General features: G+C 36.5%; 1 protein-coding gene across 1 annotated transcript; it reads left to right on the forward strand.

The window, feature by feature from the left end:
* Window positions 1-212: 212 nt before the first annotated feature.
* Window positions 213-8,758, forward strand: LOC131239819 (GDSL esterase/lipase At3g26430-like). Its single transcript, XM_058237697.1, has 5 exons — window positions 213-533; window positions 4,438-4,647; window positions 4,742-4,911; window positions 7,728-7,998; window positions 8,320-8,758. Exons 1-5 carry the CDS (start codon window positions 290-292, stop codon window positions 8,580-8,582), a joined length of 1,158 nt encoding a protein of 385 aa, XP_058093680.1. The 5' UTR covers window positions 213-289; the 3' UTR covers window positions 8,583-8,758.
* Window positions 8,759-22,035: the final 13,277 nt, after the last annotated feature.

Here is a 22,035-nt window from a genome sequence, read left to right on the forward strand (position 1 = left end):
AACTGCTCACTGTGGGAGCAATCAACCTGGAACTTGAGTTTTAGGAAATAGGGTGAACTTGAAGGGGCCCACCTTATAGATGGAGTGGATGTGAACTCTACATCACAAAGGGGCCCACACAAAATTATATAAAAAAATATTATTTATATACCTAGTTGTATAGGTGAACTTAATGACCGACATTCACTGCTTTCTATATAAAATCAAACTCTTCTACCCTTTGTGTACTATTCCCTTCATCCACCGTTTCTCATACCTGCTCTTTCAAATTCCTCCCCTTTACTCTCCCATGGATACTCAACCAAGGGTTTCTTCAACATTCTTTATTTTACTGTCAGTGCTATTCACACTGAGGCCTGTCCTGGGCTTGACCGAATGTCATTTTCCAGCCCTCTTCAATTTTGGCGACTCGAATTCCGACACCGGTGGACTGTCCGCGGCTTTCGGGCAGGCCCCTCCTCCGAATGGGGAGTCCTACTTTGGCGCACCTGCCGGAAGATATTCTGATGGACGACTCATCGTCGACTTCATCGGTGAGTTTTCTTTTGCACAAGATGCACGAGATCTTATATCTTATTTATTTTCATTGATGACCAACAAGTTACACTGTAAACTTTAGGAAGCTTTATGCAATTAGTCACTGGAATGAGTGGACCATAAAAAATACAAGACATAAACAGAATTTTTAAGCCTAATTTAAGATGAACTGTATTAGCATGTTGCTTTGTAAACGAGACCTCAATTTTACGACTTTTTAAAACTATATTCCATCGCTTGCACGGATGACGTCATCGGTCACATGTCAGTTTTGTGATTATTATTGCATTATATTATTTCATAATATAAATGTCTTTTTGCCTGACGATAAAATATCATCTTGGTTTGGAAATATAATAAAAGGTAGATCATTTGGTGGTACATGTAAATAGATAGGAAATGGATTGCGTCCTGTGCTGATTGGACGGATTCGGTGTACGCAGGGGCACTGTGTGGCCCACTGTGATGTATGGTTCTTAACCACCTCGTCCATAAGTGGACCATACAGTGGGGATTGAATGGCCACTATTAAAAAATTAAGAGCTTCATAAGTTTTGATAAAGCTTATGTTTGTGTTTTCTGTTTATTGAGGTTTATGTGACCCTATGAGCCGGTTGGATCGCAATTAAACATAAAGGCGGGCCCTAAAAAGGTTTCAATAGTGTGTGTCATGATCATTGCTGTTTCGTGAAGTATGGTCCACTTGAGCCAAGGTCTGTCTATTTTTAATCTCATACTCTAAAATGATATTGAATGGATGGACGGCATGGACAAACCCATACTTAACAGTGGGACCCACATGTCCCCTGGACCGAGTCCGAGGGGACCGGGGCAGGACGCAATCGGCTTTCAAATAGAAAATGTTGGAAACGGATTGCGTAGTGAGGTAAACTTTGTGAGGTCCATCATGATTTATGTATTTTATCCGTTCCTTCCATCGGTTTTACCAGATCCTTTTAGGGCTTGAGCCCAAAATGAAGCATGTAGAATGTTCAAATGGACCACACCACGGGAAACAGTTGAATTGAACGTTTACCCATTGAAAATTTCTTGGAGGCTACAGAAGTTTTGGATCAAGATTATATTTGTTTTTTCCTTTCTTCCATGTCTTTATGATATTATGAATAGATTTGATGACTAATAAACAACACTGTGGGGCCTAACAAGGTTTCAACAGTGGAAATCATTATCCCCACTGTTTCCTGTGGCATGGTCCACTTGATGGTTGGATATGCTTCAATTCTGGGCTCAACCCCTTAAGTTAGATGGAAAAACGGATGGACGGTGTGAATAGACTACATACATTCAAGGTGGGCCCAACTGAGTTTACTATGTACGATAATAGTGCACTGAGCAGCTCAGTACGCAATCCGATTTTTTGACCTGTTCGAATCCTATCATGTGATCCTGTCATGAAGTTTGGTGAGCCCGTGAAAATGGACCGGAATCTTTTCCAACACCTATCTTACACAGCACCTAAAACACACGTGGCCATGCTTTATATTTGAAATCTAATCCGTCCTTCCATCAGTTTCTATCCTTGATCCAGATCATGGGGCAAAAATTCAGCTAGATCCACCCGCTAAGGTGGGCCACACCACGCGGAACTATGAGAATGGGATGCCAACTGTTGGTTTGTGTGGGGTCATCAGGGTGTGTATCTTGATAAGACCCATTAATCAGTTATATCGTAAGGATGAAGTGAAGATGCAAAAATCAGTCTGATCTAAAACTCGGGTGAGCCACACTACACCATTGGTGTGGCGCACCCTAGTTATTTTAGGGCTGATATTTTGTATGTACTCTTTAAATAAGGGTAATCACTAGATGTACGGAGTGGATTCACATATTCAACTTGGCTGCCTCACAGTACTTGAAAGGAAAGTGGTCAGGCGCACCGACAGTCCATCCCATGCTGCCAATGTCTTTGGTGACATCATTCCTTGCTTTGCATGACGATTTTTTCTGCCATTATTGTTACAATACGTATGGTTCTTTTCAATTCAAGGTGTATCCCATGGAATAGGCCCGTCATTCAAACGGTCACTCGCCGTACTCTATTTCGGTCGGTGGGTTTTTCCTCGTACTAATGAAATGCATGTTGGACCAGATGAAAGGTTCAGATGCATCCATTGGACTGTCCAAATCTACCCCACGAAGCACACGAAATATTGTAGATTAAGGATACAATTTGTAGTAGATGTGCCCGAATGACACACTCGTGCGAGATTTGATCTGGGTACTTCACTGTTAATGCACCGACCCAAAGTCGAGCTGGGCCACTGATCATACCCCGCCTTACTCGTGCGGCCAACCTGATGAGTGGTCTCCCTTGATTTTTGGGCCAGGACATGTTCTCTCGTGAGCCGACTCGATAAATGGTATCCATCCCTCAAGCGCGTTCCGGGCGGATACGGCTTCAGGCTTCGGTGTATCCCCGGATCCACCGAGGTCGATGGGTCCCTGACTATGGGGTCCACCTTGACGTATGTTTCTTATATCCGGGCCGTTCATCCTTTCCCCAAATAATTTTAGGGCATGAGCCCATAAAATGCTGCAGATCCAAATCTCAGTTGGACTACAACAGAGGAAGCAGTGGTGATTGAACGCCCCGTAATGTTTATTTCCCATCCAACCTCTTGGTAAGGTCACAAAGACGTGGATGAAAGGACCACACAAATATCAGCCTGATCCAAAACTTGTGGCAGTCAAGAAATTTTTGATGATCAATTACCACTGTTTCATGTGGTGTGGTCCACCTGAGATTTAGATCTGCTATATTTTTTGGGCTCATACCTAAAATGATTTGACCAAACGGATGGACAGCAGGGATATAATAGAAATACATCACGGTGGGCCCCAAATACATCCGGACTGGCGCAAGCGAGTCATATGCCTGTGTCAATCACAACTGTTGATCTGGTGGACCGTTTATCCTTTTCCTTTTCCTTTTACTTAACTAGTTAGCCTCTACTTTATGAGTAAGAGCGGTCAATTAATGCAATTTGGTTTTTTCAATATCCCTCTCCCATGATGGCTCACGGATCAACGGTTCTAATTGTCTCAGAACTCAAGACAAATATCTGCCACGTTTTGTATTCTCCAGTCACATGCATCTCTAACAGAGACTCGGAATTTATGGATGGTTCAGCTCATCCGTCCTTTCTAAATATTACGTCTTCTGTCCTATATGCACCCAAATCACGTGCACCTCCACATGTGGTACAGGTGACCCCAAGGCGCGTCTATCACATCGAAGCCGTGTATATAGTGGGTCCCACAGTTTTTATCATCTGGCGCTAAAACTTAGGGTGGTCTACTTTAGGTGCGCCACACCTGTACCAGAAACGATCATCAACTTGGGTGGGCCTGGTGCTATGTGTATGCATACTCTTTTTTTTTTTTTTTTTTTTAAAAAAAAAAAAAACCTCACGCACATACAACCCCACACACTCACGCTATTGGAATTTCACCACATATGGGTACTCGAACCCTTTGACCAGGAGTTGTAACTCCTAAGAGTCTACCACCCGAGCAAGTGTAAGGACCCGTGAATGGATACTCTTCTAGTCTATATAATACATTTATGATCTTGCGGATCATAGCAGGATTCATTCCGTATTTGTTTTTTAATTTCAATATCTCTTTCTTGTTATATTCTATTCATCTCTATGAATTAAATAAAAAGGATGAAAGATGTCCCATTTCTCCTCTAATTTTTTTTCGAAGAAATGATTTTATGGTGGTCTACAGGACCACAAATGTATATACACACTAACCCTCTCTCAACGTTAACATTATATCCATCACGGTACTTATTTCTAGCTTTAAAATTAGAGATTGTTTTCATATGAATTCCATGTGAATGAATGTATGTTTGGGTGATTTTCGAATTCTCAGCTAAGGGCATTGGATTGCCTTATCTCGATGCGTACCTCGACTCCGTCGGAACCAATTTCACCCACGGAGCTAACTTTGCCACGGCCGGATCAACGGTTAGAAAACAGAACACAACCTTATCCCAATCAGGGTTCAGTCCTTTTTCCTTAGATGTGCAGTCATGGCAATTTGATCAGTTCATAACAAGATCGCAAACCGCGTACAAACGGGGTAAGTACTAATACTAGTTTAATAGCATTTGGGATTGTGAAAGATGAAGATAATGACTGATATTGTTTTTGGGGTGCTTGGATTCCATATGCAGGAGGAGTCTTCAAGGAATTGTTACCAAAGGAGGATTATTTCTCTGGAGCCTTGTATACATTTGATATAGGACAGAATGACCTGACTTCAGGCTATTTTTCTGGCTTGACCACAGATGAAGTTATAGCATCTATACCTGATATTCTCAACAAGTTTACAATAGTAGTTCAGGTAATTAAATAGAAAGGAAATTTTTAAATAAGTTCATGAGCTTTGTTAGACCCTCATGCATGTATATACGGTCAGCTAATGCAACCAATGTGACACAACGGTGAAATATCTAAGCCATCCATTAGAAGAGTACCACTATGTAGGTTTCCTATGCCAAGAATAAGGTTGGTCCACTATTCTGGTGGGCCACAATTAGCTCAAAAAATGTATCATTGTGAAAAATTAACTGAACAAATGCACAGTTGGCGAAAGTTAATTTACTGAGGCATCCGTTTATTTCTGATATCAAATGCACCACCATTATCTTTTGGCAGTATCATTCACATGCTGAGGGCTGCTTAGATGTTTAACCTATCTGCCACGTTGGCATATGTGGTGATGTGTGCATCAGATAAACTTGTACATACCTATGAGCTTTGAGAAGCTCTAAGTTTTAAATTTTGAATATTATATGCATGTAGTGAGTAATTTAAAATTTTACATAATTGGGATTTTTCTCAGAAATATTCATATTACCAAACATGCCCATATGAAATGAAATTTTGAAAGGAGGCTTTTCAAGGGGGTGAAAGTATCAAAATGTTTGTGTTTATTATTATTATTTTTTTTCCTTTAAAAGATATAGTACGTGTTTACCATACAATCTATCTAAAAACTAACGATGATGTTCACAGCACCCAAAATCTAGCGGATCAATCACCCGAGAGGCTACAAATGAATTTATATGTTTTTGAGTGGTGTGTTAGTTTTTGTGGTTTGGCCCATCTTATCATTTGATCTGTCAGAGTTTTGGTTCTTCTATTAATCATAAGTATAATGCATCTGTTGAACAAGTTAGATGTCAAATATATATATCATGTGGGCCCCACGATTCTCAGTTAACCGTTTTTTAAAGAACAAAAAAGTAAATGAGAGTGTTTATGTAATTTCTCTCCTCAATAAGCATTGCAAGTTAATTTTCTTTGGTGGAGGCATTTCAAGGTAATTTCAGTTTAGTTGGGCATTATTTGGTAAAATCTAACTTTCTAAAGAATTATATGGTAAAATTTTCTAAATAATTTCATACTCTTTTTTATTTTTTTGTTAGCTTGTTAGTACACCCACTGTCAAATCCAAGACCTCGGTGTTGAAACGAGGTATCTTTCACTCAGTCTACCACTCGAGCTATGCATCTGGGTGTAATAATTTCATACTTATTTCAATGGATAAATCATGCAAAACTAGTAAAAGACTGAAATTCTTGTGATACTTTCAAAATCTTGGTGATATTTGTTATGGTGCTGATCCGGAACACTATCTAAACTGGCAAATAATCTTACCTAAAGTGTATGGCATTCCCTAACATAAACCGTTTATCAATACGTGACTCGACTAGAGATGTGGAGTTTTGCTTAGCCCACACGCTTGTACGAGCCATATCTCTACACACTGCCACACTGCCACATGTGCAGTGTGTCAAAGGTGCAATATCTATGCCGTTGATTAGGTGGGTACAACTATGGAGATGTTCTGGCCTAAAAGGCCAATTGGATAAGTTGGAATTCATGGAAATAGAAATGAGTGTAATCATCAATGGTTTTTTTTTTTTTTTTTTTTTTTTTCTTTAACTTGTGAAGGAAATCTTGGATACCTAACCGAGTTATGACACTTTTTTCTTTCTACAATTCTCATACACAAAACCCAAGGTGTGAGATGAATTTAAAATCTATACTTACAAATCAAACATATATTTAGAATAAAATCCTTTGGAATCTATTCCTCGATAGATAATTGGGAAGTAATGATTAGGAATTCCTGTGTTTTTCGGTGAATTCCTGTGTTGATTCCTCGTTGACTAGCTGGTTTTATTAACAAATGGCTGTGTTAGAAAACTTCAATGAAGTATTTCAATAGTAAATTTGTTCCAAAAACAGTGGCCCACCTGACTTTTGGAGCAACTTAATTCTTCATCTTGGGAACATTTTTGCAATTTGCTAATGATGGATTGGATCACACACACACACACACACACACACACACACACACACATCAACCTTTTTGTTTTGTTTTGTTTTTATTTTATTTTATTATTATTATTTTTTAATGACTTCTAAGATTTCTTGGTAAATATTTAGGGCTCGTTTGGATACCACCAAATAAGTTACTTTTTCTACTTACAGCAGTAGATAAGTGACTTATTTCAGATAAATAAGTTTGGTTGATGATTAGTTATAAGTAACCTTTTTTACTTAAAATTACTTAATCATTTCAGATTTTATTTATTTATTTATTTATTTATTTGTTGTACTTTTCATAAGTGGTTGAAAGAGGCATCAGGAGAGACAAAAGAGCGGAGAAGCTGATAAGTATGTGTTAACGGCACATACTTTTTCTTATTAATAAGTAGAAACTAGGATAAGCTACTTATGGCATAAGTAGAATTTCTTAAAAAAATTAAGATCCAAACAGCCCCTTAATGTTTATTAAATATTGCCACCATGAGTTTTCTCGAGTTTCATAATGTTTTTCCCGACTTTCATAGAGGCTTATTATTATTATTACTACTACTATTATTTGAGTTTCATTGAATATCTTTCTGAATTTGGTGAGTTTCTCGGAGTCTTGATCGATCTGTAACTAAATATTGAGCTTTTCTTAGCCTCAATAAAAATGACGAAGGTGATCATATGGTGAGGTCCATGGCCCACCACTTGCAAGGGAGGTTAGGACCACAAAATCATTGCTCTGCTTACTCTCTCTCTAGCTGACTGATCGGTCCCAGCTGATGTTATTCATGACCTGAGTATTGATACATGAGAGGTAATGTGGTGACGCAGAATATATACCGGCAAGGAGGAAGGTCGTTTTGGATCCACAACACAGGTCCTTTTGGCTGCCTTCCCTACGTTTTGGATAGACTCCTCATTAAGGCCGCTCAAGTGGACCCCGTTGGTTGTGCCACTCCTTTCAATGATGTGGCGCAGCAATTCAATCGCAAATTGAAGGAAACCGTTGATCAGCTAAGAAAGGACCTTCCATTGGCTGCATTCACCTATGTTGACATATATTCAGCGAAATACTCCCTCATCCACCGAGCCAGGAAGTATGGTAAGTCCTTTCCAACAATCCCCCTTTAGTCTCTTCATTGCTTACTTATATGGTTTTATCATTTATGAATATTATTAATGGTACTTTGTTCGAATTTACATATACTATATGGTGGACCCCATAGAGAGGACCCCATAGAGAATGGGTGTGTAGACCACTCTTTGATCATATTATTGTTATTTTTTTTAAAAAAAATTAATGCAATATTTATATTTGATATTTAATTGAATATTTCTCTTATTCATTTTATTTTCTACATTTTACCATTTATTTATTGTTCTCAACCTTGATGAAATATTAAAATCCTGATTTTTGTTGCAGGATTTGAACACCCTCTTAGAGCTTGTTGCGGGTATGGAGGCGCGTATAATTACAACCAGCAAGTGGGCTGTGGAGGAAAGATTGTTGTTAATGGAACTGAAGTTTTGGTTAAATCTTGTCAAAATCCGTCGACTCGGATCATTTGGGATGGAGTTCATTATACTCAAGCAGCTAACAAATGGGTGTTCGACCAGATTGTTAATGGTGCGTTTTCGGATCCACCTATTCCATTGAAAAAGGCATGCCGTAGGGAGGCCCATTGATTTACATTCGGTTAATACCCCTATTTCATTGAAAAAGGCAAATGCCATAGGGAGTCCCAATGATTTACGTTCAGTTCGGTCGAGTTGTCTCCGTTTTTTTCTTTTACTTTGAGGCCAGGATTTATGAATTTCACATTCCTTTTGAAGCTGCTCTGATAGAGGACTAGATTTCTAAAGTCTCGCGTTGCCTTGTTTTACTGAAATGCGTTCATAACATCCCATCCACCATACATGTGGTTCATGTTGGATCATGATCATGTTTCAATGATCCAAACCAGAGATCGAGGAGACCCAAAACTAAAACTCTTCAATTGGGTCATTTCATTGATTATCTGAATCTTTTTCCTTACTGAGCTGCCCTTAGCCTAGCACATTGCCACCCCTAACCACGAAGAACGGGTTAGTCTCTCGGTGTTTTTGTACCTTATGGGGATCACCACTTTGAGAACATGATCCTCACTTTTCATCTGATGGCCCCTTTGTGGATTGGCCACACCCCAGTTCACCTTGGATGAATGGATCCTAATCATCTGGGTTGATAACTTGGGTAGGTGGGCCATTAGGAACACCGACCACAGGATACAATGCACATAGCCCACAAGTACCATGATCTAATGATCAGAACCATTGGATAAAGGGTATGTGCAAAATGGATGGTAAGAAAAAAGAAAATAAAATGGTGCGGACCGTCTATTTTTAATGTAGTTGATCAGGTAGATATGATAATCTGAAGTGGTTATTTATGGATTAATGTGTAATCCGTGGTAAACCATTCCATTAGCAAAGCTCCACTTGATTGTAGGTCGGTCCACTTGGGTCCCACAAGAACTTGAGCTATAATCTTTGATACCATGTTAAACAACGCTGTCTGTGAATCAAATGATGAACAGTGGGCCATCATCTGTTGTCTGATGTCTTCAATCTGGACATGGAATATAGTCGATGGATCGAGTGAGTACCGAATTACATGGATTGGTCTCTGAACAGTTTTGGATAGTCTCGATCAATCAAACTCTTGATTGATCAACATAATTCAGAAAATACTTGCAAACTTTTTGGACACTTTTGAGCATGTTCCAACATTAGATCGATGATGTGTATAAATTTGCATAATTGCATGATTAGTTTCCTATTTTAAGTGTTATGCTATATATATCAGTGTACTTGTAGGATTAGTTTCCTATTGTGAGTGTTATTCTATTAAAGATGAAGATAAGATGCCTTCTAATTCAAGAAGGGCTACAACATGCAGTCCTTGGTGTAAAAAAGCATCCAGTGTCAATGTGAGATGGAGAGCGGGAAGAGTTAGATGAGAGGGCTGTTGGAGCACAAAAATACAAAAAATTATATTTACATATCTTGTTGTGTGACTGCATAATAGAGATGTGTTACGCGACTGCACAACACAAGTGCTAGGATGTTGTTTTGGAGGGAGATTGCACATATCAGTTGTGGAACCTGTTGCGTAGACCGTGTAATAATACATTGTTTTACGAATTTTCAATTCACGCGTGCGGAGGCCTATAGATACCATATTTGTCACGCTCCAAAATTCGGGTACTCGAATAGGGTATCCAGGACTCGAATTCCAGACCCGTGGCCTATGAAAAAAAAAATAATAATAAATAAATAAATAAAGTATGACAAATAAATATGCATTTCACATAATTTAACTTGAAGTAAGAAAATCAAGTCAAAGATTTACTACATTCATTATTCTAAAATAAAATAAAATTGATCCTATGTACAATGTTATGTCACGTGCATCCAACCACATTCAATGCTCCACTATTAATAGTAGTATCCTACATCTTCAAAATATTCGTAACTTGAAATGGTTAAAACATAATGAGTTGACAACTCAATAGGATCACATCAATCCCGAGTTGAAAGCTTCACAAATATTACCAAATTTAACTTCGACATATTAATCAAAATAAGGCAAACATTGAATTTAAATTCATAATTAATAATTTGTCATTCATGAATATGAAATGAAATATAGCTTTCCTAAATACTAAGATTTGGAGTGGGCAAAGCACTTATGTGTGCTAATCCTTTTAAGGGATGACCCACGACAGAGCACCGGTGTTGATCCTTTCAGGGTATAACCCTCGGCAGAGCACCGGTATAACCTTTTAGGGACAAAAGCCTAGGGCAGTGTACCCGTGTGTACCGATCCTTTTAGAGAATCACCCAGAGCAGAGCACCCATGCCAATCCTTTTGGGAATGACCCTGGGCAGAGTACCCGTATCGTGCCGATCATTTCGGGAATGACCTTGGGCAGAGCAATCGTACGAATCATTGAACCTTTACATTAAATTGAACTAGTTCACATAAAAAGCATCTAACTCAAATTTATAAAGAAATATGATAGATATAGTACCCATGTTCACACAATTAATATTCATTATCACCACTAGATAATATTAAATGGAAAAGAACAATATTTGCATTGGTTCAATAATAAAAAAATCTTATTGTCTAGATCATATAAGGCAATTATTTATGAATTTTTCAATAGGGAATGATCACCTACCTGTTGTCATATTAAAACACTGATATAGATATGAATTTTCGTAGGATTATACTCTGGATAACAAGTCTACTACGAAATTGGTTCGATCAGATAAGATTTACTTATGGTTCCAATACAATTCACTACGCCAAAACTGTGAAAAAAGGACAGTCCAAAACCGTCTCAAATGACCAAAAAGGACGGTCATGGACCGTCGCAAGGGCCGTCAAATTTTGACGTGTCGTATTACTTAAAGGATGGTCGAAAACCGTCATTTTTATTGACGAAAAAAAAACGGTCATGGACCGTCCTAAAAAAGGACAGTCGTGAACTATCCTTAAAAAGGACGGTCTCGGACCGTCTCTTATAAGCCTTTAAAGGACAGTCATGGACCGTCCTTAAAAAAGACTGTCGTAGACCGTCTCTGATAAGCCTTCAAAGGACGGCCATAGACTGTCCTTTAAAAGGACGGTCATGGGCCGTCCTTAAAAAGGATTGTCATGGACCGTCTCTTATGGGCCTTCAAAGGACGGCCATAAACCGTCCTTAAAAAGGACTGTCATGAACCGTCCTTAAAAAGGACTGTCATGGACCGTCCTTTATAAGAGGGTCAATATACACCTGTTACAATATATTTCATCGTATTCTTCCTGATATACACCTGTTATATAATATATTTCATCATATCCACATTCACATCCATCTAAAACAACCCAAACTACGTAAATCCAACATAAACTACATTCATCCAAACATAAACTACATCCATCCAAACATAAACAATCTTATCCATATTACATTCATCCACACATAAATACATATAGGTTTAACATCATAAATAAAAAAAGAAAAAAAATCAGCAACAATTTTCTTTTTGTCTTTCACTTGAAAAAAAAATATTAAACCAACAAAACATTATAATTCAGAATCACGAAGAATTGCATAAACTTCTTCCAAAAAAGTGGGCATTTTTTAAAAATAAAGCTGATCATTAAAATAGGTTTAGGCTTAGGTATTAGGTTTTAGGTTTAGGTTTAGGTTTAGGATTAGGTTTTAGGTTATAAGTTAAAAGTTTAGGTTATAGGTTATAGGTTAAGGTTTAGGTTATAGGTTTTGGTTTTGGTTTAGGTTAAGGTTTAGGCTTAAATTATAGGTTTAAGTTAAGGTTTAGGTTTTAGTTATAGGTTATAGTATATAGGTGATAGCTTTAGAGAATTGAGAATAGGTTAAGGTTAAGGTTTAGGTTTAGGACATTGGGTCCTAGTTCGGGATCAGGTTTAGGTTTGGGTTATCAAGTTTAGGTTTAAGTTTAGGTTAGAGAGTTGAGATTAGGATTAGGTGTAGGTTTAGGTTCAAGGATTTGAGAATACATTTCGATTTTAGGTTTAGGTTTAGGTTTTAGGCTTATGTTTAGGTTATACGTTTAGGTTATAAGTGCACGTAATAGGTTTAGGTTTATGTTAGGTTATAGGTTAAGGTTTAGGTTTAGGAAATCGGGTTCGGGTTTGGGATCGAGTTTAAGTTTGGGTTTTCAAGTTTAGGTTTAAGTTTATGTTAGGGAGTTGAGATTAGGATTAGGTGTAGGTTTAGGTTTAGGGATTTGAGAATACATTTCGATTTTAGGTTTAGGTTTAGGTTTTAGGCTTATGTTTAGGTTATAGGTTTAGGTTTAGGTTAGGTTATAGGTTAAGGTTTAGGTTTAGGAAATTGGGTTCGGGTTCGGGATCGGGTTTAGGTTTGGGTTTTCAAGTTTAAGTTTAGGTTTAGGTTAGGGAGTTGAGATTAGGATTAGGTGTAGGTTTAGGTTTATGGATTTGAGAATACATTTAGGTTTTAGGTTTAGGTTTAGGTTATAGGTTATAGGTTTAGGTTTAGGTTTATGTTAAGCTTTATGTTTAGGTCATAAGCTATAGGTTTAGGGAATTGAGAATATGTTAATGTTTAGGTTTAGGAAATTCGGTACGGGTTTGGGATCGGGTTTAAGTTTGGGTTTTCAAGTTTAGGTTTAGGTTTAGGTTAAGGAGTTGAGATTAGGATTAGGTGTAGGTTTAGGTTTAGGGATTTTAAGAATACATTTAGGTTTTAGGTTTAGGTTTAGGTTATAGGTTATAGGTTATTAGTTTAGGTTAAAATTTAAGTTTAGGTTTAGGTTATAAGCTATAGGTTTAGGGAATTGAGAATAGGTTAAGGTTTAGGTTTAGAAAATCAGGTTCGGGTTCGGGTTCGGGATCGGGTTTAGGTTTGGATTTTCAAGTTTAGGTTTAGGTTTAGGTTAGGGAGTTGAGATTAGGATTAGGTGTAGGTTTAGGTTTAGGGATTTGAGAATATATTAGGTTTTGGGTTTAGGTTTAGGTTATATGTTATAGGTTTAGGTTTAGGTTTAGGTATAGGTTATAAGTTATAGGTTTAGGAAATTGCGAATAGGTTAAGGTTTAGGTTTAGGAAATCGGGTTCGGGTTCGAGATCAGGTTTAGGTTTGGGTTTTCAAGTTTAGGTTTAGGTTAGGGAGTTGAGATTAGGATTAGGTGTATGTTTAGGTTTAGGTATTTGAGAATACATTTAGGTTTTAGGTTATAGGTTACAGGTTTAGGTTTAGGTTTAGGTTAAGGTTATAGGTTATAGGTTTAGGTTTAGGTTTAGGTTATAAGCTATAGGTTTAGGGAATTGAGAATAGGTTAAGGTTTAGGATTAGAAAATCGGGTTCGGGTTCGGGATCGGGTTTTGGTTTGAGTTTTCAAGTTTAAGTTTAGGTTTAGGTTAGAGAGTTAAGAATACATTTAGGTTTAGGTTTAGGTTTTGAGAATACATTTAGGTTTAGGTTATAGGTTACAGGTTTAGGTTTAGGTTAAGGTTATAGGTTATAGGTTTAGGTTTAGGTTTAGGTTTAGGTTATAAGCTATAGGTTTAGGGAATTGAGAATAGGTTAAGGTTTAGGATTAGAAAATCGAGTTTGGGTTCGGGATCGGGTTTTGGTTTGAGTTTTCAAGTTTAAGTTTAGGTTTAGGTTAGGGAGTTGAGATTATGAATGGGTGTTGGTTTAGGTTTAGGGATTTGAGAATACATTTAGGTTTACGTTTAAGAAATCGGGTTCGGTTTAGGGATCGGGTTTAGGTTTGGGTTTTCAAGTTTAGGTTTAGGTTTAGGTTAGGGCGTTGAGATTAGGATTATGTATAGGTTTAGGTTTAGGGATTTGAGAATACATTTAAGTTTTAGGTTTATGTTTAAGTTATATGTTATAATTTTAGGTTTTAGGTTAATGTATAGGTTTAGGTTTCGGTTTAGGTTATAAACAATAGGTTTAGGTAATTGAGAATAGGTTAAGGTTTAGGTTTAGAAAATCGGGTTTGGGTTCGGGATCGGGTTTAGGTTTAGGTTAGGGAGTTGAGATTAGGATTAGGTGTAGGTTTAGGTTTAGGGATTTGAGAATACATTTAGATTTTAGGTTTAGGTTACAGGTTTAGGTTTAGGTTAAGGTTTAGGTTTAGGTTATAAGTTATAGGTTTAGGAAATTGAGAATAGGTTAAGGTTTAGGTTTAGAAAATCAGGTTGGGGTTCGGGATCGGGTTTAGGTTTTGGTTTTCAAGTTTAGTTTTAGGTTTAGGTTTAGGAGTTAAAATTAGGATTAGGTGTTGGTTTAGGTTTAGGGATTTAAGAATACATTTAGGTTTTATGTTTAGGTTTAGGTTATAGGTTACAGGTTTAGGTTTAGGTTTAGGTTTAGGTTAAGGTTTAGGTTTAGGCTTAGGTTTAGGTTATAAGATATAGGTTAGGGAATTGAGAAAAGGTTATGGTTTAAGTTTAGGAAATCGGGTTCGGGTTCGGGATCGGGTTTAGGTTTGGGTTTTCAAGTTTAAGTTTAGGTTTACGTTAGGGAGTTGAGATTAGGATTAGGTGTAGGTTTAGGTTTAGAGATTTGAGAATACATTTAGGTTTTAGGTGTAGGTTTAGGTTATAGGTTACAGGTTTAGGTTTAGGTTTAGGTTAAAGTTATAAGTTATTGGTTTAGGTTTAGGTTAAGGTTTAGGTTATAAGATATAGGTTTAGGGAATTGAGAATAGGTTAATGTTTAAGTTTAGAAAATCAGGTTTGGGTTCAGGATCGGGTTTAGGTTTGGGTTTTCAAGTTTAGGTTTAGGTTTAGGTTAGGGAGTTCAGATTAGTATTAGGTGTAGGTTTAGGTTTAAGGATTTGAGAATACACTTAGGTTTTAGGTTTAGGTTTAGGTTATAGATTTAGGTATAGGTTAGGTTATAGGTTAAGGTTTAGGTTTAGGAAATCGGGTTCGAGTTCAGGATCGGGTTTAGGTTTGGGTTATCAAGTTTAGGTTTAGGTTTAGGTTAGGGAGTTGAGATTAGGATTAGGTGTAGGTTTAGGTTTAGGGATTTGAGAATACATTTAGGTTTTAGGTTTATGTTTAAGTTATAGGTTATAGGTTTAGGTATAGGTTTAGGTATAGGTATAGGTTTAGGTTTCGGTTTAGGTTATAAGCTATAGGTTTAGGGAATTGAGAACAAGTTAAGGTTTAGGTTTAGGAAATCGGGTTCGGGTTTGGGATCGGGTTTAGGTTTTGGTTTACAAGTTTAGGTTTGGGTTTAGGTCAGGGAGTTGAGATTAGGATCAGTTGTAGGTTTATGTTTAGGGATTTGAGACTACATTTAGGTTTTAGGTTTAGGTTTAGGTTATAGGTTACAGGTTTAGGTTTAGTTTTAGGTCAAGGTTATAGGTTATAGGTTTAGGTTTAGGTGATGGTTTAGGTGTAGGTTTAGGTTATAAGATATAGGTTTAGGGAATTGAGAATAGGTTAATGTTTAGGTTTAGAAAATCGGGTTCGGATTCGGGATCGAATTTAGGTTTTAGTTTTTAAGTTTAGGTTTAGGTTTAGGTTAGGGAGTTGAGATTAGGATTAGGTGTTGGTTTAGGTTTAGGGATTTGAGAATACATTTAGGTTTTAGGTTTAGGTTTATGTTATAGGTTACAGGTTTAGGTTTAGGTTTAGGTCAAGGTTATAAGTTATAGGTTTAGGTTTAGGTTAAGGTTTAGGTTTAGGTATAGGTTATAAGATATAGGTTTAGGGAATTGAGAATAGGTTAATGTTTAGGCTTAGGAAATCAGGTTCGGGTTCGGGATCGTGTTTAGATTTGGGTTTTCAAATTTAAGTTTAAGTTTTGGTTAAGGAGTTGAGATTAGGATTAGGTGTAGGTTTAGGTTTAAGTATTTGAGAATACCCTTAGGTTTTTGGTTTAGGTTTAGGTTATAGATTTAGGTTTAGGTTAGGTTATAGGTTAAGATTTAGTGAAGTGAGAAGAGGCTAAGGTTTAGGTTTAGGAAATCGGGTTCGGGTTCGGGTTTGGGTTCAGGTTCGGGTTTAGGTTTGGGTTATCAAGTTTAGGTTCTGGTTTAGGTTAGAGAGTTGAGATTAGGATTAGGTGTAGGTTTAGGTTTAGGAATTTGAGAATACATTTAGGTTTTAGTTTTATGTTTAGGTTATAGGTTATAGGTTTAGGTTTAGGTTTAGGTTTAGGTTTAGGCTTTGGTTTAGGTTATAAGTTATAGGTTTAGGGAATTGAGAACAGGTTAAGGTTTAGGTTTAGGAAATCGGGTTCGGGTTGGGGATCGGGTTTAGGTTTTGGTTTTCAAGTTTAGGTTTAGATTTAGGTTAGGGAGTTGAGATTAGGATTAGGTGTAGGTTTAGGTTTAAGGATTTGAGAATACATTTAGGTTTAGGTTATAGGTTACAGGTTTAGGTTTAGGTTTAGGTCAAGGTTATAGGTTATAGTTTTAGGTTTAGGTTTAGGTGATGGTTTAGGTTTAGGTTTGGGTTATAAGATATAGGTTTAGGGAATTGAGAATAGGTTAATGTCTAGGTTTAGGAAATCGGGTTCGGGTTCGGGATCGGGTTTAGGTTTGGGTTTTCAAATTTAGGTTTAAGTTTAGGTTAAGGAGTAGAGATTAGGATTAGGTGTAGGTATAGGTTTAAGAATTTGAGAATACACTTAGGTTTTTGGTTTAGGTTTAGGTTATAGATTTAGGTTTAGGTTAGGTTATAGGTTAAGGTTTAGGGAATTGAGAATAGGTTAAGGTTTAGGTTTAGGAAATCGGGTTCGGGTTCAGGATCGGGTTTAGGTTTGGGTTATCAAGTTTAGGTTTAGGTTTAGATTAGGGAGCTGAGATTAGGATTAGGTGTAGGTTTAAGTTTAGGGATTTGAGAATACATTTAGGTTATAGGTTATAGGTTTAGGTTATAGGTTATAGGTTTAGGTTTAGGTTTAGGTATAGGTTTAGGTTTCGGTTTAGGTTATAAGCTATAGGTTTAGCGAATTGAGAATAGGTTAAGGTTTAGGTTTAGGAAATCGAGTTCGGGTTCGGGATCGGGTTTAAGTTTGGGTTTTCAAGTTTAGGTTTAGGTTAGGGAGTTGAGATTAGGATTAGGTGTAAGTTTAGGTTTAGGAATTTGAGAATACATTTAGGTTTTAGGTTTAGGTTTAGGTTATAGGTTACAGGTTTAAGTTTAGGTTTAGGTTAAGGTTATAGGTTTAGGTTTAGGTTTAGGTTTAGGTTATAAGTTATAGGTTTAGGGAATTGAGAATAGGTTAATGTTTAGGTTTAGGAAATTGGGATTGGGTTTAGGTTTAGGTTAAGGAGTTGAGATTAGGATTAGGTGTAGGTTTATGTTTAAGGATTTGAGATTACACTTAGGTTATAGGTTTAGGTTTAGGTTATAGATTCAGGTTTAGGTTAGGTTATAGGTTAAGGTTTAGGGAATTGAGAATAGGTTGAGGTTTAGGTTTAGGAAATCAGGTTCGGGTTCAGGATCAGGTTTAGGTTTGGGTTTTCAAGTTTAGGTTTAGGTTTAGGTTAAGGAGTTGAGATTAGGATTAGGTGTAGGTTTAGGTTTAGGGATTTGAGAATACATTTAGGTTTTAGGTTTATGTTTAGGTTATAGGTTATAGGTTTAGGTTTAAGTATAGGTTTAGGTTTTGGTTTAAGTTACAAGCTATGGGTTTAGGGAATTGAGAATAGGTTAAGGTTTAGGCTTAGGAAATCGGGTTCGGGTTCGGGATCGGGTTTAGGTTTGGGTTTTCAAGTTTAGGATTAGGTTTAGGTTAGGGAGTTGAGATTAGGATTAGGTGTAGGTTTAGGTTTAGGGATTTGAGAATACATTTAGTTTTAGGTTTAGGTTTAGGTTATAGGTTATAGGTTTAAGTTTAGGTTTAGGTTAAGGTTATAGGTTATAGGTTTAGGTTTAGGTTTAGGTTTAGGTTATAAGATATATGTTTAGGGAATTAAGAATAGGTTAATGTTTTGGTTTAGGAAATCAGGATAGGGTTTGGGATCGGGTTTAGGTTTAGGTTAAGGAGTTGAGATTAGGATTAGGTGTAGGTTTAGGTTTAAGGATTTGAGAATACACTTAGGTTATAGGTTTAGGTTTAGGTTATAGATTTAGGTTTAGGTTAGGTTATAGGTTAAGGTTTAGGAAATTGAGAGTAGATTAAGCTTTAGGTTTAGGAAATCGGGTTCGGGTTCAGGATCGGGTTTAGGTTTGGGTTATCAAGTTTAGGTTTAGGTTTAGGTTAGGGAGTTGAGATTAGGATTTGATGTAGGTTTAAGTTTAGGAATTTGAGAATACATTTAGGTTATATGTTATAGGTTTAGGTTTAGGTTTAGGTTTCGGTTTAGGTTATAAGCTATAGGTTTAGGAAATTGAGAATAGGTTAAGGTTTAGGTTTAGAAAAACGGGTTCGGGTTCGAGATTGGGTTTATGTTTGGGTTTTCAAGTTTCGGTTTAGGTTTTGGTTAGGGAGTTGAGATTAGGATTAGGTGTAGGTTTAGGTTTAGGGATTTGAGAATACATTGAGGTTTTAGGTTTAAGTTTAGGTTATAGGTTACAGGTTTCAGTTTAGGTTTAGGTTAAGGTTATAGGTTATAGGTTTAGGTTTAGGTTTAGGTTATAAGATATAGGTTTAGGGAATTGAGAATAGGTTAATGTTTAGGTTTAGGAAATCAGGATCGGGTTCGGGATCGGGTTTAGGTTTAGGTTAAGTAGTTGAGATTAGGATTAGGTGTAGGTTTAGGTTTTAGGATTTGAGAATACACTTAGGTTATAGGTTTAGGTTTAGGTTATAGATTTAGGTTTAGGTTAGGTTATAGGTTAAGGTTTAGGGAATTGAGAATAGGTTAAGGTTTAGGTTTAGGAAATCGGGTTCGGGTCTAGGATTGGGTTTAGGTTTGGGTTATCAAGTTTAGGTTTAGGTTTAGGTTCGGGAGTTGAGATTAGGATTAGGTGTCGGTTTAAGTTTAGGGATTTGAGAATATATTTAGGTTATAGGTTATAGGTTTAGGTTATAGGTTATAGGTTTAGGTTTAGGTTAAGGTATAGGTTTAGGTTTCGGTTTAGGTTATAAGCTATAGGTTTAGGGAATTGAGATTAGGTTAAGGTTTAGGTTTAGGAAATCGGGTTTGGGTTCGGGATCGGGTTTAGGTTTGGGTTTTCAAGTTTAGGTTTAGGTTTAGGTTAGGGAGTTGAGATTAGGATTAGGTGTAGGTTTAGGTTTATGGATTTGAGAATACATTTAGGTTTTAGGTTTAGGTTTAGGTTATAGGTTATAGGTTTAAGTTTAGGTTTAGGTTTAGGTTATAAGATATAGGTTTAGGGAATTGAGAATAGGTTAATGTTTAGGTTTAGGAAATCGGGATCGGGTTCGGGATCGGGTTTAGGTTTAGGTTAAGGAGTTGTGATTAGGATTAGGTGTAGGTTTAGGTTTAAGGATTTGAGAATACACTTAGGTTATAGGTTTAGGTTTAGGTTATAGATTTAGGTTTAGGTTAGGTTATGGGTTAAGGTTTAGGGAATTGAGAACAGGTTGAGGTTTAGGTTTATGAAATCGGGTTTGGGACTAGGATCAGGTTTAGGTTTGGGTTTTCAAGTTTAGGTTTAGGTTTAGGTTAGGGAGTTGAGATTAGGATTAGGTGTAGGTTTAGGTTTAGGGATTTGAGAATACATTTAGGTTTTAGGTTTATGTTTAGGTTATAGGTTATATAGGTTTAGGTTAAGGTATAGGTTTAGGTTATAAGCTATAGGTTTAGCGAATTGAGAATAGGTTAAGGTTTAGGTTTAGGAAATCAGGTTCGGGATTTGAGAATAGGTTTAGGTTATAGGTTTTGGTTAAAGTTATATGTTAAGGTTAAGGTTATAGGTTTAGGTTTAGGTTAAGGTTATATGTTTAGGTTTAGGTTAGGTTATAGGTTTTTGGTTAAGGTTTAGGTTATAGTTATAGGTTTTGAGATTTGAGAATAGGTTTAGGTTATAAGTATAGGTTTAGGTTAGATTATAGGTTTAAGGTTTAGGTTTAGAAAATCGGGTTCGGGTTCAGGATCGGGTTTAGGTTTGGGTTTCCAAGTTTAGGTTTAAGTTTAGGTTAGGGAGTTGAGATTAGGATTAGGTGTAGGTTTTGGTTTAGGGATTTGAGAATGCATTAGGTTTTAGGTTTAGGTTTAGGTTATAGGTTATAGGTTTAGGTTTAGGTTTAGGTTTAGGTTTGGTTTTGGTTTTGATTTAGGTTATAGGTTATAGGTTTAGGTTAAGGTTTAGGGAAAGGTAATAGGTTTTGATTTAGGTTATAGGTTATAGGTTTAGGTTTTAGGATTAGGTTTAGGTTTTGATTTATGTTATAGGTTTTAGGTTTAGGTTATAGGTTTTGGGATTTGAGAATGGGTTCGTGTTTAGGTTATAGGTTTTGGTTTTGGTTTAGGTTATAAGTTTTGGGATTTAAGAATGGGTTCGGGTTTAGGTTATAGGTTTTGGTTATAGGTTATAGGTTTAGGTTAAGGTTTATGTTTAGGTTATAGGTTTTGGGATTTGAGAATGGGTTCGGGTTTAGGTTATAGGTTTTAGTTTTGGTTTTGGTTTAGGTTATAGGTTTTGGGATTTGAGAATGGGTTCGAGTTTAGGTTATCAGTTTTGGTTTTGGTTTAGGTTTAGGTTATAGGTTTTTGGATTTGAGAATGGGTTATGGTTTAGGTTTAGGAAATTGGGTTCAGGTTCGGGATTGGGTTTAAGTTTGAGTTTTCAAGTTTATCTTTAGGTTTAGGTTAGGGAGTTGAGATTAGGATTAGGTGTAGGTTTAGCTTTAGGGAATTGATTTTAGCTTATAGGTTTAGGGAAAGCTTAGGTTTAGGTTATAAGTTTTGGAATTTGGGAATAGTTTTAAGTTATAAGTATATGTTTAGGTTAGGTTATAGGTTAAGGTTTAGGGATTTGAGTTTAGGCTATAGGTTTTGGTTTAGGTCTAGGTTTAGATTTAAGGAATTGAGTTTAGGTTATAGGTTTAGTGAAAGGTTAGGTTTAGGTTATAGGCTTTGGGATTTGAGAATAGTTTTAGGTTATAAGTATAAGTTTAGGTTAGGTTATAAGTTAAGGTTTAGGGATTTGAGTTTAGGTTATAGGATTAGGTTTAGGTTTAAGTTTAGGGATTTGAGTTTAGGTTATAGGTTTAAGTTTAGGTTTTAGGTTTAGGTTTAGGTTTAGGTTTGGGTTTTGAGATTTGGTTTTGATTATATGTTTTGATTTAGGTTATAGATTATAGGTTTAGGTTTTAGGTTTTGGTTTTAGGTTTAGGTTTGGTTTAGGTTATAGGTTTTGATTTAGGTTATAGGTTAACGGTTTATGTTATAGGTTTTTGGATTTGAGAATGCGTTCGGGTTTAGACTATAGGTTTTGGCTTTGGTTTAGGTTATAGGTTTTGGTTTTAGTTATAGGTTATAAGTTTAGGTTTAGGTTTAAGTTTAGATTATGGGTTATAGGATTTGAGAATGTGTTTGGGTATAGAACATAGGTTTTGATTTTGGTTATATGTTTTGATTTAGGTTTAGGTTATAGGTTTAGGTTTTTGGTTAAGGTTATAGGTTTAGGTTAAGGTTTAGGTTTAGGTTTAAGTT

Source organism: Magnolia sinica, chromosome 3 (genome assembly GCF_029962835.1).
Source record: "Magnolia sinica isolate HGM2019 chromosome 3, MsV1, whole genome shotgun sequence".
Taxonomy (NCBI): Eukaryota; Viridiplantae; Streptophyta; class Magnoliopsida; order Magnoliales; family Magnoliaceae; genus Magnolia; species Magnolia sinica.

Coding starts and splice junctions, on each gene's coding strand:
- LOC131239819 (XM_058237697.1), top strand. CDS start 290: ATGGATACTCAACCAAGGGTTTCTTCAACATTCTTTATTTTACTGTCA. Junction 4,912..7,727: donor AGTTTACAATAGTAGTTCAG/GTAATTAAATAG, acceptor GTGGTGACGCAG/AATATATACCGGCAAGGAGG. Junction 7,999..8,319: donor CCACCGAGCCAGGAAGTATG/GTAAGTCCTTTC, acceptor TTTTTGTTGCAG/GATTTGAACACCCTCTTAGA.